Raw genomic sequence first — 17,639 nt, 5'->3', positions numbered from 1 at the left:
TCCCCCCAGATTTCGACCTGTGGGCTGGTCCCACCCCTGTAACCCTTTATCCCAAGTTCCATTGTCTATGGTTTTTTGCCCTTCACTGGATATCATCGGTGCCGGGTAAATAAGATAAAAAAAATGTTTCTGTCTGTCAAGAGAGACTAAGACTGTTTTGAGGGTACAAGTAAAATAGCTGGCCTGGAAGGCAATTATATTATAACGTTTGGCAATCAATATTAGTGTAGGTGGGAAAACCCAATTGGCTCATAAATTACAATTAATTCACTTCAAGTGGCTTTTAAATTTGTTATTTTAGATCATTTTGATCAAGAGGGAGATCTGAGAGAGAAAAAGAACTCTTTAATCAAAAACAAGAATGCCTTTATTTCTTTCGTTGCTGTTTATTTTGACCAAAGCTTCAAATTTTCTTTGCAACATTCTACAAATTATTTTATCTGACACTATTGATTATTTTATTTACAGTATCATAATAAAGGACTGTTGTAGAGATCCATCACAATTGTTTGTTGATTTAAGCCACTTAATACTTGCTCCATCACATAATTTCAGGGGAACCGTACAAGGGGCAGTAGTATAGCCTTGTATATTACAGAGGTGTAAGAAAGCTACCCAGTGATGTGGAATTGATGCTTTCCAACAGTGTTTGTCAAGCTGAAAGACACATACCCACCCCCTTTGCAGGGACTGGACCCCATTCATGCAACCCCCCTCCTGCCCGCGGCCTCATCCGTGTAATGTAGCTTTACTTTATGTTACTTGTTCAAGTTATGTGTTTGTTATAGTCATACCTTAGAACCACCAGTGGTTAACATACAAGAAATTAAATGGGAGTCATCACCATTTTAACCAACCCCTCCCCTCCCCCCTTACCCTTAGATGTTAGGCATCAAGCAACACACACACTCCTCCCCCCTCCTTAAAAAAAAATTGATTTGTGATATATAACAGACTACCATCCCCCTCAGGTAATGATGCAACATCCTCCACTTAAAAGCATTCCCATTCTCCTTCCACAACCCCCTCCCCCCCCCCAAATTTCCTGGCCCCCTGCCTCCTTGCACTTGATGACTATAATTCTGACTTAAATTGACGACTTTGGGAAATAAAATAAAGTGAATACTTATGCACATGAGACGAGCAGATAATCATTATGAAATTTATATTACAACGAAAATCGGTACGAGATACACCTACTTATAAACGAATGTAAAAAACAAATTCTCACAAAAAAATAGCAAAGGTTTTTAGAAGCCACATGAAACTGAAAGACTGCATCTTGAGAAACACTGAACTCATCAAGGTAGATGGATTTTATCAAGGATTTTGTTCCCCCGAGTAAAACAGGTGTCAAAATAATAACAATATTGATATGTGTCTAACTGGACAGAAAACCAGATTAATATTTACAAATTCCCAGAGTATCTGAAACAAAAAATCTTCTTCATTTTATTAAATGAATAATATTATCAAGCAGCTTATTCTAAACCATCTCTGGTAGTAATTTTAATTCACAAAATTGACGGACACTGTCATCCATGAATTCAGAATCTCGTCATAAAGTCCAGGAGACAATTAATTAGCTTCTTTGTTTTAAATGAATTTAATGCACTGATTCCTACACGCTGGAACACTTTACTTGAACATCTGATGAATAGTATTGAAGTCAAGAGTAACCTTGTCGTACAAAGCAATAATGCTGCCTTAATGTGAAAGCATACACCTCATGATTATATCTTGTGCATGTCAGAACCCTGTGAACAGAAAGAACTTTGACGTAATCTTGTAGGATTATATGAAGAACAGTAACAAATAATGTTCATTAAATTCATGGAAGGAAATGCAATGACCCTCAAATCAAAACAAATGGGTTCCACCTTTTCCCCACAATGAGGACATACTGTAAGATGCATGATGCACAGTTAACTTACAAACTGTAAGGTCAAGATTCTCATACCCATGACATAAATGGATCTTGTCATTTCGGTAAGCTGACAGTGTATACTTTCACGGTAACAAGGTAAAACATTCCTTCTAATTCTGTCACTGCAATCCTTGTCATTCAGTTCCGGTTGCCACGACTACCCACTCCTGACTCACAGGCTTTGAAAGGAATTTTGTGCCTACAATATAGGCTATGAGTATATGACGTAAATAACCCTCAGAGATAATTTAATTGTTTTATGGGTCAATAATTGCGTTGATACAGATTTTACATTGAAATATTATCTATGAATAAGAAGAATGTACTGGATTTAATTTGAAATATCATATTTGTATTATTTTTTTCCAGTAGTATTATTATTATGTTCATATATGCTATCTATATTTAATCTACACTGTCATCGTTTCCTCAAACCAGAGAGCTTCGTATGAACCGGTGTCCTTCATGTTCCGACCACAGATACCTACTTTAACTAGAACAGCAATCCACATATGGATCTAACATATGCAGTAAATTAGCTTAATAACCTATATCTGCAATGTATAAAACCACACACAGAGAAATTAAAAAAAAAACACTCCTCTAAAAATAAGAAAGAATAACAGAGTTTCCAGTTCACAGGAACAATACGATCATTGTAATAATTATCTATTGTTCTGTTAGGAACAATTACTTTTAACAATAGAAAAGTATGTCTTTAGTGACTGAGTTCTATTGACCGACATCAAGGCACTCTTAAACATCTACCTGCCATTTATGCTTTGAATATGTTGTAAGTTATATATACACCTACTAAACACTACAGCTGTCAGTAGGGGTTTTCAAGGTGTTGGTTTACTGTAGACATGGTACAGTGAGAGTGCAATTGTTATGTGGAGACTGGTAAGGGAAGAACCACAGTAAATTTACACCCATCACATAGTACAGCTGTCAACAGGTTTCAAGGTAACACTTCACTATAGACACGGTAGTGCCTAAACACAAATGCTTCGTGTAGACAGGTAAGGGAAAAACTGAAGTAAATTTAAAGCTGGCAAATATTGCAACCGTTAGTAAATTTCAAGGTGTTAGTAAATTGTCCATGTCAAACTCAAAATGTAACAAGGGAATCTCTGGGCAGTTACCAGAACATAATACATTCAAGTAGTCAAAGATAGGTGAGCCAAAACATGTTAATAATTCTTGTGGGGGACAGTGACTTGAAGCAAGGTGAATAAATAATCAGGATAGGGTAAAACCAATGCATGTAGTAATGATGGCAGTAAACTATATGGGGCAGATACACACCAATCACTTCATTATAAGCTGTGTGGTACACATGAAGGGTAACCCAACAAATGTCCCCGCCTCTCGGTGCCACATATGTAAACAATGCATAGAGTAATGATGGCAGTGAACTATATGGGGCAGATACACACCAATCACTTCATTATCAGCTGTGTGGTACACATGAAGGGTAACCCAACAAAATGTCCCCGCCTCTGGGTGCCACAGACCCTTACACACAACATCAGTGGTAACATTCTGTAGGGTACAAGGGACACATTTACACACAAACTACACTTACTTTACGGTGTAGAGTTGGTATTGCTATCCCTACAAAAAGTGTCAAAATATTCTCTTTTTCTTTCTTTGAAGAATTAAATACCAAAGACCCTGACCACTGTACCCACAGCATAATACAGTTTAGAGACTGGGGGAACACAGACTGTAAATTTCCTGCACTAAATTCACCACACAAAATATGGTGTGTGTGATAGTACCAAAGACACCCTAAAGGTCAGCTATTTGGCCTTCCTTGCAGTACAGTAAGATGTTACCATGGAGACCTGGCTCTCAGTTATAAAGATGAATACTCTTTCCATCTTGCTACTGCTCCTCAGTTTCCTCAGGAGAGAGGTAAGGTTTTACGTTCTCTATCTTCTTCAAACTGCCGGATTTGATTCTCTCCGAGCACATCGGGCAAATCTCATCTTCTTCCAGCAGTCTGAAACCAGAGTAAAGAAAGAGTAGCCGTATTACAACTAAAATTTGACCATCTGTTTACATAATTCTTTTGTTGTAGTTTTTGTTTACTTTTTAAAAGGGTTTAGATGTCCATTCACAGAATAGACCATTCAACAGTTTTATTAAGGTAACATATATTCTGATGTTTCATCATAACCAAAACAATTTCAGCCAACCCACACCACACCAATGAACACACACAGTCTGAAACCAGACTGAGTGAGAAAAGACTAACCGTCTCACGACCAAAATTTGACCACCTGTTTACATAACTCTTATATTGTAATTTTTTTGTTACTTTTTAAAAGGGTTTAGATGTCCATTCACAGAATAGACCATTCAACAGTTTTATTAAGGTAACATATATTCTGATGTTTCATCATATAACAAAACAATTTCAGCCAACCCACACCTCACAATAAACACATTGTGCTGTTACAATTGCAGTCAAAACACTGACTGGTTTTGTCTCGCAGCCTCATAAAAAAAAGTAGGCCAACAAACGCATCTCATTCATTGAATATTTTGTAATAGGTACTGTCTGATTTGCAATGTTTTACATCAGACAAGAGTAATACAGGTGTCGTAAAAAGGGATATTCTTCGACTATGCAAAGAATATGTGGGGTATGAATAGTCTTGTTCGCAATTCCGTAAGAAAGTAACGGCATATTTTTTTTACTCAAGTCTATTTCACGGTTGGAAAAGTCACCATGGCAACAGACTAACCGGCTGCTTTAAATCAAATAAACTTACGTCTTAAACTCTGAGTAAAGAGCTGGGAAGTCGCACTCGGGGCAAACGGTCCAATTGTCCTTTATCATGTGACGACCCTAAAGAGAGAAAAAAAAACACTGATACACTGAGTCGAGGACTAGGGTCGGGTGTATCGTAAGAGGAAGTTGAATATCTGTCCATTGCAATGAATTATTTCAAGCAAGCATGCTCTTCGTTGATCCATAAAAATTTCACACCGCTGGAGATGAAATTTTTAATTTATTCAGAGAGACATCCCACCTGATCCAGACTGACACCCTATTTCGATAGAGAAAATTAAAAAAAAAAAAAATTCAGACGTGATTTGGTTTAAAAAAAAAATATCGTATTCAGTGAACTTACCGTTACAATGCAGAATGGTATGCTATTCTTGCAATCATGACAAGTTAGTTCGGTGTCTTCTAGTTCCGTTTTGCAATAAGGACACGGCGAAGTGGTCTCATCTTGCTCGCTCTTATCAGGTTTCCTGTTTGGAAGAATGATGGGATACGTGGCAGTGGGTGAGGTGGGGGGACGGGGGGGGAACTGTTGTTCAGTGATATCCACTTTCAGATGATGATGGTTTGCAAACTCCCAAAAGCCTGCACCCAACTCCTCTCTTATCCCTTATGTCAATGCTTGCTGATCTTGTAAATGCCATTATATCCCCTTACCCCCCGCCCCTCACACCCCCATTTTTTTATATAAACAGAGTTCTGCTCACAAATATTTATTCACACACATGTATGACATTCTCATGTAACTAACCGCCATGTCCTCAGAATTATTTTCAGCAGTTAAATTTGTGATAACTTACAAACATTTTAAACTGACGTTAAGCAAAATCAAGCTTGTACCTGTGAAACATCTTTACTTAAGTGGAGCACCAATTGAAGATATAATTTTGACTTTTGGAGAGGTGTAAAAATTGTAAATCTATTCAATTGATAAGGAACAAAAACACGCACAGAATACAGACAAGTTAACCTGTCTGTATTCTGTGCGTGTTTTTGTCCCTTCTGTTACTGTTACTTGTCATTTAGCCTTTGAAGAAGATCCTGCTAGGATCGAAACGTCAGGCCAACTTACTTTTACACATTCTCCTACACAGGCTCTCTAGTGGATAAGCAGTTTGCTAACAGTTTTATTTTATTTCAATTGATAAGGATTTACCAACCTGACGATGGCCTCTATTTTCTTCTTATATTTGGCATCAATTTTATTACGGTACTCTGGTCTCATCAACATCGCGGCGTAACTGAACGAGGAGTTCCTCAGACCGGATCGATGACACTCGATGACCGTTGAGGTGAGGATAGGAACAACATCTGTTGGGGAAGGGGGGGGGAAGGAATTAATACCACTTGGTGGGGGAGGACAACAATTATTTGAAATGATCCAGAAAGTTAACTGATTTCATAGATGAAGGTGAATAATATGTTAAGACCTTACAAAGTAAAGATGATACTTAGATTAGGAGGAATGATATCTGTTACAAGGTGTAGACATTATATCACTTAAAGGATTGGTTCAGTTGTCATACATGTTTATGTTATATGAAAGAGGACAATAAAAGAAACACAATGGTGAAAAAACTGTTCAAATATCTTTATCGGTTAAAGAGCTATTCAAGTCTAAAGTTTTACCAGATTGTGTAGAAACTGCTGAAATCTGACTAGCTGTGATGTCACATCCTCACATTCCTGAAAAGTCTTTGTTTTTTTCTCTAAATATTTTGTGAGATTTCATGACTTTCAACCAAAAGATATGTCAGGAGATCTCATATTTGTCAAAGGAAGTATTTGAGATTAAACATCTGAAGAATTTTTGATTATATTATTTTCAAATGTGTTAAAAAATGTAAATAATTTTTAAAGAAATATATTCACACATGTTAAGGAAGTGAGGATGTGACATCACACCCTCACAGTTAGTCTTTCTACACCAATCATTTTCAAAGAAATTTTGATATCTTCAAAGTGTCATATCTCCTTAACAGAGCATGTTATCATGGTAGTTTCTTCACTGTTCTTTTTGTCTTTTTGTGCTCTTCCATACAAAATAGACATGTCAAACACCTGAACCAATCCTTTAATAAGGAATATCTTTATAACGTAGCAAGACAGATGGTATACCAGAAGTGAATTTTAGAATGTTAACTACTTTCGATATGACAGATCGCCCTCTATAATAATTTAATTAAAAATGGTGGAGCCAGATAACAGAATGACATCGCTTGTGTTAAAGAAATTAAAAGGATCATCACCAGATGATTGCTTAGAACACACATATGAATATTAGAACACATAACAGCTACAGAGGAGCATATCTGTGATAGGGTACAGGTCAAATGTATTTGACCTCACAGGATGTTCTATACTATCATTTTCCCAAAAATGGTTGAGGGTTAGTATATCTTTGACGTCGACAGTACCGCGCAAAAATAAAATCATTCTGAGAGATTAAATAAAATAAATGTATATTATAAGTATTAAACATACTGGAATGACTAATTTAATATCAATTCAATTTAAACCGATGTCATACTCTGGAGTAAATCCAAGGTGTTACTGTAGTTGGTTACATGACTTCACCTGCCAGGACGCCTTCTTTTACAAATGACCCTGTTATCAAATGTCCCGTGGGATACTACGGCTGATTGAGATATTACATGGAGATAACAGTAGCAGTTACTAATCAATCGATTTCTACCAGTCGGTACTTACGAGATGGGAATTTACTGATGTTGTTAGCAACCCTGATCAACATCCTTGCTCCCTTCAGGTGGTCTCCTTTCTTGACATGCATCTAAGAAAATAGAACAGAACTGACGGTTAATACCCAGAATGCATCTCACTGGCTTTTAACCCACACAATGCATCTCACTTGCACATACCCAAAACATGTAACAAAGGGCAATGGCAGTTAACACCCAGAGAGATACAATTAGCAGGCACTGCCCACTATGGCCATTAGTCTGGAAAAACAGATCTCATTGGTCAACAAAAAAAATGAAAGATCTTGAAGACAATTAAAACCCATATAAACAATTACAAAGACAAATGGAACCACTGTTACCTTGACCAGGATATAGCTGTGTAGGATCATGAGGTTGTTGGCCATCTCTGCTGGGATCTTAATCTTCTGCTTGTGAAGTTCTCTACACATGCTGAAGAGAACATCATGACCATTCCTGTAGTTACCTGCCAGCAAAATTTAAAAAAAAAAAAAAAATTGTGGTGTTATTTACATATTATTATTATTAAAGAGCCCTCTGTCATTTTTTCAAAGAGAACCCCTTTCAAAGTTATCAAGCTTGAAAACATAACAAACTGCCAGTCGTGAATAATTACTCTCATAAATTCATTAATAAAATAACCAACTGAACTTGTCAGTTTGTGTATTACATGATGGGGCAGGTGATTCTCCATCACTGTCATCAACTTTTGAATCGTTGGTTGTAAAAAACAGAGAGTACGAAACTGTCACTTTGCACCTCAACTGACTGACAGCATTGCTCTCAATAGGTCCCAACGAATACCCCTCCCCCAACCCCCAAACCCTGAAAAGGGAAGTGCATAGTCCCTCCATTCATAAAATCAGAAGCTTCAGTGAAAAAAGTACTTTTGAACTCACCGGCAATTTGTTCTTCCCTAGCGATGATGACAGCTGTCCGAGCAGCTTCTCTATATTGGTTTAAGGCCATGTAGAGACGGAATAAATATTTGGCATCCTTGGGGATCCCGTCTGCCTCTCCCATCAGGAAGTCAATCAACTGATGAGTCAAAACTTCATCTTTAGCACTGCCGACCTGCATCGATGCACAAACCAAATTTGGAAATTCAATAATCAATAATTTGTACTCATTTCAAATCTGTATGGTTCTCATACAATTATAAGATGTAATGTTACTTCTTTTTTTTTGCTTTTTCTTCTGTCAATAACATATTTCTGTATATTTCTTTGCCTTTAAAATAAAAAACCGTACTCAGTAATCTATTAATCCTGTAACTAACGACAGCAGAATAACAACTTCTATTACTAAAAGCTGCAGCAGCTGTAAAGTTCCCTGCAGCTATGCAGAATCAGTATCATACAGTATAGATTATTCTATAGACAAGGAGGAAAAAACTGCTGTTCCTTTTGTGTGAAACAGCACAGCAACAAAAGATTTATGTCCAATGCAGCCCGGCTACAGCCCCATCAGCATCGAACGTTGGACACGGTGCCTAAATAGATAGTAAACTTCTGAGTGAAAAAAACCCCAAAGCATTTCACTTTAAATTCGATTATAAATATTACATGACTTGTACTTGTACTACAATTCAACTAAAAATATCTACTGACCGTTTCTATGGCGAGATCTAAAGCCTGGCTATCGTCCACCGATACGGGGCATCGGAGAAAGTGCTTCAGAGCTCTCTGGTACTGCTCGCACATGTGAAAGAATTTGCCGGCCAAAAAGTGGTTCTTCTCGTTCTCAAAATACAGCGCGATGCTCTTAAAATCTTCCAGAGATGCATCTGGACCTGTTTGAAAAATGAAGGAATGTCACGTAAATGTTGCTTACTTCCAGTTTGTTCATTTGGGCACAGTGCATCAAGTTTGCGAGTAATTTTGAATAGATTTTAATTGTTTCAAATGTCCTTCGAAGTCGTCACGGTAACTTTAACTGGTGCTGATCACAGCAACTGAACTGTGATCAGTTCTTCATAAAAGGAGACAACTTCTTTCTTGAAGTGTATTTACCTATTATTTCCGCGTAGACTTCCATCTGGTTGTGTTGTTGTGCCAGCTGGAATGCCTCGTCGTTGCACTTGGACATAACCAAGAACTGGATGGCCGAAGAGTAATCGCTGAGCTTCATGAAAAAGCTGTCAAAAGAAAAATCCATGAAGACATTTAAGAGTCGGTGAAGGAGAGTATTTACTGTAGTATTACCCTACTCCTGGTGCAAGAGGTGAAAGAGGGACCCCGCAAACTCAGGTATGCAGTCTACCCTCATTAATTTGTCATCAGTGAAAGCAGTGTGGAATGTGTAGACAGAACCACAGATAAATTAGAATGGTTTTTCACTTACTTAGCGACCATCTTGGCTCCATCGACCGACCCACTCTCCCGGACTACCTTCACAGCTTCTTCTGGGTTGTTTAGATGTTCTAGTAATATCCTGTCAAGTAGAGATCACAAAATACATAGTTAGATTGGTACAATTTATTCAAAAGAATGAGGGGTGGGTGGTTTGGTAGTGGGGGGGGGGTGGTGGAGGGGTTAAATTATGGTGGCCCAAAATGATTAAATTTATGTTCTTTTGTTTTTTATATTGCTACTCCTTTTCAACAACAGATACTTCATCAAGGAGGATGTTTGATACAAGATAAGGGTCCAGCTGTTGACATAAAAGAAGCCATGTTCAATACATTTTTGTCTCTAGTAGATCAAATCACACAGTTGTAATCATTACAATTGACTTGTGTGAATAATCTTGTGCTAATCATAAAGAGTTTTGCACATACATTCAACTCAGCCTAAACAACATATAGTATAATCCTGGCACTGACCTGATGACGCTGTCCCATTCCTTGGCATTCTGATAAGCTTTCATGGCATCTTCATATCTGCCATCGGCTTCCTTGGCCTTAGCATACTGTATCTGTATCTTGGGAGAGGTCACCTTGGGTAAGAGCTCGCCAACTTTTGACCTTTCATGATAAAGGAGGGGGAGAAAATTAGGTCAAATAAAAACTTTCAACTTGATTTAAAAGGTATAGATATAAATATTGCTTATTTTCATAACTCTATAGAGGAGAGGGACTTTGATATAAGACACTCCAAAATTGGTTTATTTTTGAGTTTTCTTCTTATGCAACTTATTCCCGTACGGTTCTGATAGTTTCAACTTAAGAGAATGCTAATGCTAAATAGAACACAGCTGACAGTTTGTTGACTTCAAACAAGACTTTTTCTGATTTTGTTACATGATGCCTAATTCCCACCTCACAAAATAGACGATCGATTTTGGCTCATCATTATCTCAAGATTGGCCCCTAAGGCACTTTCAGGGGAGATACGACTAATGCTCCCCTCATTTGCAATAAGAGTTAACTTTTGTTATCATCAGGAAGTCATTAGTTTGAGTACTTGCCTAACCGCAAAGTTTCTTGGGTGGGGAGTGGGAGGGGGGGAGTGGGACAAGATATATGTCAGAGACTCAGAGAGAACATTATCACTCTTTGAAAGGCATTGTCTGGAAAGTAAACCAGACAGTTTGACATTATATGCTGAAGATACTGCAAGCCATGTTACCTTGTTAGTACAATGGGGGGGGGGGGGGGAAGGGGGGAATGGACATGTAAGATATAAACTGAACGTCAAGCACTCTTTGACAAATTAGGGGAATGACAATAATCATTTGATTTTCGAGGGATGAAAGATATTCCTACTTTCAAGGCTGAAACAAGGAGACAAGTGTCACTTGTATCTCAGCAAATCAAAACCTTTTTTGCTTTGGATAATTATTCTTAAATATAGGCTTAATTTCTACACAATTGAATGACCTTTCAAATCAAACATAACAAAGCCAAATTACCCCGGAAACATTGCAGTAACAAAATGACCCATCTAAAGCATTTTTCCAATTTTTTTTTTTACAAATTTTTTATTTTTTGTTACAATTTTTTGTATAACACAACAGATATGGAAACTATACACAATGTGTTTTGTTAACAGTTAGCGCCAGTTGCAAAAAATAGATCAAACTCACCAGTTCTTGCAACGGATGTAAACCGAGGCTGCCTTGTCGTAGTACTCTCCTTTCTCGTAGAGCAGAGCCGACTCTGAAAACTGTTTCATATTCTCCAAGATCTGAGCGCAGTCTCTCTTCAGAGATCTGCTTGGCATCTTCACAGCCATATTGACACCCTTCCTGATGTCTCCGACACGGATGGACATTCTGGCTACCCCCATGGCACAGTTCTCATCATGTTCCTTTTCCTGGTAGGGGAGATGTTGGGAGGGGGGAGGGGTTGGGAGGGGGGAGATGAGAATATTATCACCACAACAGGATCTGATATTATTCACCATCAATCATGACACCAAAATTATTAATGTCACATTTTTGATAGGTACAAATAAACCAAAAAAACTAAATAAACAGACTTCCCATCTTTTTCGTACACTGCTAAACCTTTCTGAAGTGTTTTTTAAATGACTGATAGAAACAGACTTGGTCTAAACATTGTGTCCATCAATATTTGAATAATATTAATAATAATATTGAAGATTTATAAAGCGCAGACATATCCACCGATAACGGTGCCTCAAGGCGCATCACAATATTACCCTGGTCGACGATAACCGCATAATAAATATTTCTTAAGAGAAAATTGCCATTTTTCTAAGTACAGTAGTATCGTTATAACAGAAGGTAAAGTTTTTAAACACTGATTCGCATTTTGACCTATCTGGTTGCTAATGACTCAAATGCAAACATTCTATTTATCGTGACATTAAAAAGCAAATATCGCCCAACCCTACATTGAAGGATCCGCTCAAATACTTGGTTGCATTTATGGTATTAGCACATTCGACACACTTTTTTTCTTTCCATCATAGTCACCTCAACTTCCTGGTACTTGTAGTTCCCTCATGAATTTATAGTTACAATGTATATATGTATATGTATATTAGATCCTCCTGCAAGCAGGAACTCGCGAAGAAGCCGCATTGGCTTATGAAAGCCGCAAGCTGACCGAAGTCAGTCTCTTACATTAATATTTAACTTGCTCATCTTGCTCATATCAAGCTTATCTTGCTCATATCAAACATATAATATTTCTCTCGCATGTAGTCAATCTAACCGTGGTATCACGCCGGTTGTCAAACCAGACCAGACCATCCACATCTCGTCTCAGCCAAAAAGTAAATGTCCACGTGAGATGGAAGTTTAGTTTGTTTGTAAAGTACGCACATAATTCCAACAGATTGTTGGATATTCTGCCTAGACCTTTCTTCATGGTTTTAAATGATCACTACAAACTAAACATCATGTTTTTGACAAAGGTATATAGACTAAACCTTATTTTAACAGGAAATGAACATTTTTTCAAAATGGCTTTTGTCTGATTGAGTATGGTACTTATGGGTATTTGTGTACTTTGCAACCGTCTTAATATTACCGATCTTTGCACGTACCTTCTCCAAGCTTGTGATTCCCTTCTCATAGTGGGTGAGTGCATTTGGGTAGTCTCCCCTACAAGAATGACAAAAAAAAACATTTATTTCCACAATGACATAGAAATAACGTCTTCAGTTATTCATCACAAGAAGCATATATGTTTTAATTAACCAAAACTATCTTGAATTCCAGCATGCTACCAACCTGGTCTACTTTTAAATTTTCCTTGACAATTTTGTTTGGACAAACCAACTTCTCATAAATAAAAGAAATCATCGTAGATACAAACCAACAAATAAATTGGTGTTAGAACATTCCTCTGACGTTAAAGTGAGACAAAAAGACTAAAAGTACATTTTTAAGACAGATTACCGGTTACCGTCTTAGAAAACAGTGGCAGTCTCTGACTGTTGCACAAACAGCAGAGTTATTGTTTAACAAGATAAACACAATTAATGGTTTTAATGGTATGCCGAGTGCTTTCAGCATAATTAAACGGTCTCTCCTTGGACAAAACCTAACGGACAGGCTTCACAGTCTTAGAAGGAACTGGAACTGCCAAACAATGTTTTAAAATTAGCTCTACAGTAAATCCAAGCTTTCATGTCTGAAAGTGGCAAGGAGAGTGGTGGGTACCACTTTGTAAGTGTTATGAAATGGAGAGTGACTTGACATAGTCAAATACACAGCCACGCTTCTGAGTCTTTTACATTGTTAAAGGTGCCAAGTATGGTGACATAGACAAGAACTTACAAAAACTCCAACTGTTGAGCATATTCTTTAGATATGTAAGGGATCTGTGAAGGATCCAAAGTCTTGGCTAGTTTTAGCGCTTGATCCCAATGTAGCAGATCTCTCCTCATCTAGAGGAAAAACGAGAAATGAAATGCGAGGCAGACGTTAACCAAGACGTGGGGAGTCGACGAACTAACGGACAATGTATGAAAATATTTATCAAGAATTGGACGTTTTCTCAGATTTGTACGTGTAGATGAATGCGTTAAGTGTTATAGTGTTTATGTATACGATGCTTGTTACTGTTTAATAGCAACATCATAAACGTGTTGATGTCACAACTTTTAAAGGGGCAAACTCGTCCTTACTGATGGACAGCTTATAAATTGCCTTGTTCACAGATCTTTAACATGTATTTCATAATTTTCGTATTGGCCACATTAAATGTATGGGTTCGTTTTGTTTATTCGGGTTTCTACAACATTAAATAGTACAAGTTGAACAAAATAACAAAAAAAAATGAAGTAGAGGGAAGTAAAAAATTCATGGTAATAACAGTTCATTACAGTAACCCTCAGCTGATCCAAATATGATATGGATTGTTAAGGAAAAAGGTGGTTATATGGGGGTTACGGAAGTGGGAGAGGGAAGTGGGGATGAGGGAAGTGGGAGTGAGGAAAGTGGGAGAGGGGGAAGTGGGGCAAGAGGTGGTGAGGGAAGTGGGGGCAGGAGGGGGAGAGTTTGGGCATTGGATTCAGCAGAAAGACACTAGAATACTTACATCTAGGGCTGCAATCGGTCGACTAGAGGAAATGAACAAATCTTGGGCTAAACTGAAATCTTCTCTAAACATGGCAAGATGTCCCGCTAGTAGATTCCTGTCATCTGTTCCCTAAAAGAGCAATAACCACAAAATCAGTTTATCAAATTCACATCAGTGCATGGGGTTAGGCTATGTCATAATGGTGTAGCCTAGCTTTAGTAAAATACTTCAAACTCATCAGGAACCACAACTATACCAGTAACCACTATTGTACGAAAATTTTGATGACAAAGAATCTATTAGTCTATAAACTGTTTGTCAACCTTTGATCTCATTTAAACATTTTTTTTATCCTTCCTATGTGAAAAGATCATTTTCTTGCCACCACTTGCTCCTTTGTTCAATTTTTGCTGTACTAAAGTCTTGCTGTTTTCGTAAAGCGCTTAAGATAATTGCTCTCCCAGAGTTGTATTTAGCAATGTATAAATATATTATCATTATTATTAATGTTAACTATAAGAATCTTAATCACTTTGGTGACTCAGGAACATTTAACATGCTGGCAACAATTTGCAGAGCTTCCTTTAAAATCTCCTTAAAGGAGCATTCCACACTCTTTTTTTGTATTCTACCAAACGTTTCATTCTTGTATTATTAAAAGTCAAAAGATTCAGTACCTTTGATTTAATATGGTACATGTAACATTAGATGTAGCACCGACTTTAAGCAGATCCTTCGATCACACACTGCTGATCCCTGAATATCAATGCAATTAAAGGCATTGAAGACTCGCCCCAAACCGTGTGTGGCCATCTGAAAAAGTTAACTTTCCGTTGCTTGCAAGTGAAGTTTTGTTCGTGTCGCTACAAAATGCAGACAGTACAGTAATGAAACGTGATACCTTGTTATCTTTAGCTGGACCTGAGATGTCCATCGCTGTATTGTTTGTACACTGTGCTGTGGGCCGCACAGTTGACCGCAGCTGTATGTACTGACTGTACACTAGTGTCTAAATACCGATGGTAGCAAGCTGTGTGTGTGTATTTTCTGGGATCAATGGTGGTGTCTAACTCTTTAACTACACCTCATTCGAAACTAGGACAGATTACCGGCATTAGACGTTTCTTTTTGCAAGAGTCTTCACACCCTTTAATTGATAAGATTTATCAGCAAAAACTGTTCACAAGACTGACCATAATGTTCTTGAGAGATAAGACCATTCCAGCTTCCCCGATGTGTCGATATACCCTCATTGCTGTGGAAGAGAAATTTATTGAGTAATTAGCAAAGTCTCTCAATGTCTCTCAAAAACTTTTAAAAAGAACAGGACTAAAAAAAAAAACTGCATTATTCTTCTCAAATACAAATATATGCTTCAGCAGGTTTTGAGCTTTCATTACTTAAATATGTTTTATCTAAAAATGTAACTACTTTAATATTTCTTCATTTTCTGATCGGTATATTTTGCATTTGGGGTAGCTTTTCTTCCTGACTTCTTTTTTTTTTTAGTTGTTGCGGTCTTGACTGTTTCGTCGATAATTTGAGAAATGTAAAAGAAAGTATTTTAAAATTTTACAAAACAAAATAAAAAACATTGCATTTTAAAGAAGTGGTTACTAACTTATGCAGCTGTCATTTCAGTATTTCATTGGTCGGATATCAAGGATTTCTTAAAATGAATCCGATATTCCGTTCCTTTTTCTTTTAAAAAATGCTGCAATCTGATTGGTTAATGACTTGTTACCTAAGACAAGGTCCATGTGCAAGAGAGCTGCTGTTGCTAGATTCATCCAGGCTTCTTTGCTGTTGAGTAGCTGACACAGCATCCAAGCTTCTCTGTATCTCTTCAGTGTGATACTCTTCTCAATGGCAGATTGTAACTAAATGTCAGAAAAGATTGGGTCTTGTTAAATGTATTGTTTATAGACCTTTCTATCTTCAAGATTTGTTGACTTGTTGGTATGAAATTCTATCATTGAGACCTCTGTCGATACCACCACCAAAACCATCACCATCAATGACACCAAAGTTTATCTCATACTAGTCTGATAAACACTAATTTACCAGACAGCTTACTTCAACTGAGTGGAACTACAGATATTATGTGAAGATTTGAGTTTCAGCATAAGAAGTTGTTTTCTTTCCAAAGCGGGGGGAAAAAACCCCAAAAGGGTGAGTTTTTATCAGCAACAGTAAAATTGTGACGAAATGATGATTTACCTGTCCAAACAACTGACAAGAATTAAGTCCAGAGAATAATAAAGACTCAGGGACAGGAAATACAGGTAGGTCGGTAAAATCACAAACTTTCTTTACTAAGCCATTTTGATGCTTTTCTATGCTTTATTAAATAAATATTGAATAATGCTAAATCCACGAGTGATCCTTAGTAATGTCATTCATGCACAAAATAACCTAAATAGCATGTATATGTCACAAAAGAAAAACGGACACTCACACTAGTAAAAATGACATTAGAATATATGAACTGCTGTAGGCATCTTGTATACAAAACAGTCTAATATAATTAAATTAAACCAAACAGACAGGAAGTAAATGAAGAGAAACCACCACTCACTTCCTGTGGAGATAATTCATTCGGCCTTTCCATGAAGTTGTGAGTTGTGAGCTGGACGTTGCTGACTTTGCCACTTCCTGTTTGACAGGTCACCTCTCCGCCGTAGAGCATCAAAGGCTTCTGGGAAAACGGCAGTTTTGTAGAGCCGGCTAAAACGACAGACGGCCCTGAGGAAAAGAATTGCAACAACTTTCACAACTAAAAGCAAAATTATACATTAAAGGTAGTCAGTATAGGCCCAAAAGAATACCAAGCTATAATTGCTAGAAGTTTTCAAACAGTACTTTCCAAATTGTTCTCAGACATTGTTAAGGAACACACAAGATGACTGAATGTCCCAGTGAAAATTTCCTCACAGGTTTGAATAAAAATAGTTTAAGAATTTTTACCAAAGGTGACCATATTAGAATAAATAGCATATTTGGGGCCAATACAGCATACCTTTAAGTGCCTTACGCTATACATTTGTATAAATGACTTCTTGAATTGATTTTGCGTACTTTTTCTAGTACAACATTCCTTTAAGAAATTGAACTTAAATCTAGGTCATCCAGTAAATAAATAGCTAAACCTGTTTGACAGCTTAGTGGATTGGCTAAGTATTTTTTACATTTATATGGAGGCAATAATATTCATAAATATCAGCAGTTATTTTGACAATGTTTAAACAACCACAA

General features: G+C 37.2%; 1 protein-coding gene across 2 annotated transcripts in view; it reads right to left on the bottom strand.

Annotated features, from left to right (window-relative positions):
- Nucleotides 1-366: 366 nt before the first annotated feature.
- Nucleotides 367-17,639, bottom strand: part of LOC139980004 (WD repeat-containing protein 19-like) — a 31,377-nt gene continuing 14,104 nt past the window's right edge. For both annotated transcript variants that reach the window (XM_071991332.1, XM_071991333.1), the window contains 18 exons: nt 16,963-17,129; nt 16,129-16,264; nt 15,578-15,639; nt 14,403-14,513; nt 13,640-13,749; nt 12,904-12,961; nt 11,474-11,703; nt 10,272-10,412; nt 9,791-9,880; nt 9,460-9,584; nt 9,058-9,239; nt 8,347-8,521; nt 7,789-7,913; nt 7,437-7,518; nt 5,888-6,038; nt 5,074-5,197; nt 4,711-4,787; nt 367-3,935 (listed from right to left, as the gene is read on the bottom strand). In XM_071991332.1, the coding sequence (XP_071847433.1) occupies nt 3,818-3,935; nt 4,711-4,787; nt 5,074-5,197; nt 5,888-6,038; nt 7,437-7,518; nt 7,789-7,913; nt 8,347-8,521; nt 9,058-9,239; nt 9,460-9,584; nt 9,791-9,880; nt 10,272-10,412; nt 11,474-11,703; nt 12,904-12,961; nt 13,640-13,749; nt 14,403-14,513; nt 15,578-15,639; nt 16,129-16,264; nt 16,963-17,129 (2,264 nt within the window). In that variant the 3' untranslated portion in view covers nt 367-3,817. The remainder of the gene's footprint in view (nt 3,936-4,710; nt 4,788-5,073; nt 5,198-5,887; nt 6,039-7,436; nt 7,519-7,788; nt 7,914-8,346; nt 8,522-9,057; nt 9,240-9,459; nt 9,585-9,790; nt 9,881-10,271; nt 10,413-11,473; nt 11,704-12,903; nt 12,962-13,639; nt 13,750-14,402; nt 14,514-15,577; nt 15,640-16,128; nt 16,265-16,962; nt 17,130-17,639) is intronic.

This window comes from Apostichopus japonicus, chromosome 14 (genome assembly GCF_037975245.1).
Source record: "Apostichopus japonicus isolate 1M-3 chromosome 14, ASM3797524v1, whole genome shotgun sequence".
Lineage (NCBI taxonomy): Eukaryota > Metazoa > Echinodermata > Holothuroidea > Aspidochirotida > Stichopodidae > Apostichopus > Apostichopus japonicus.
This window is presented reverse-complemented; position numbering and strand designations above follow the sequence as displayed.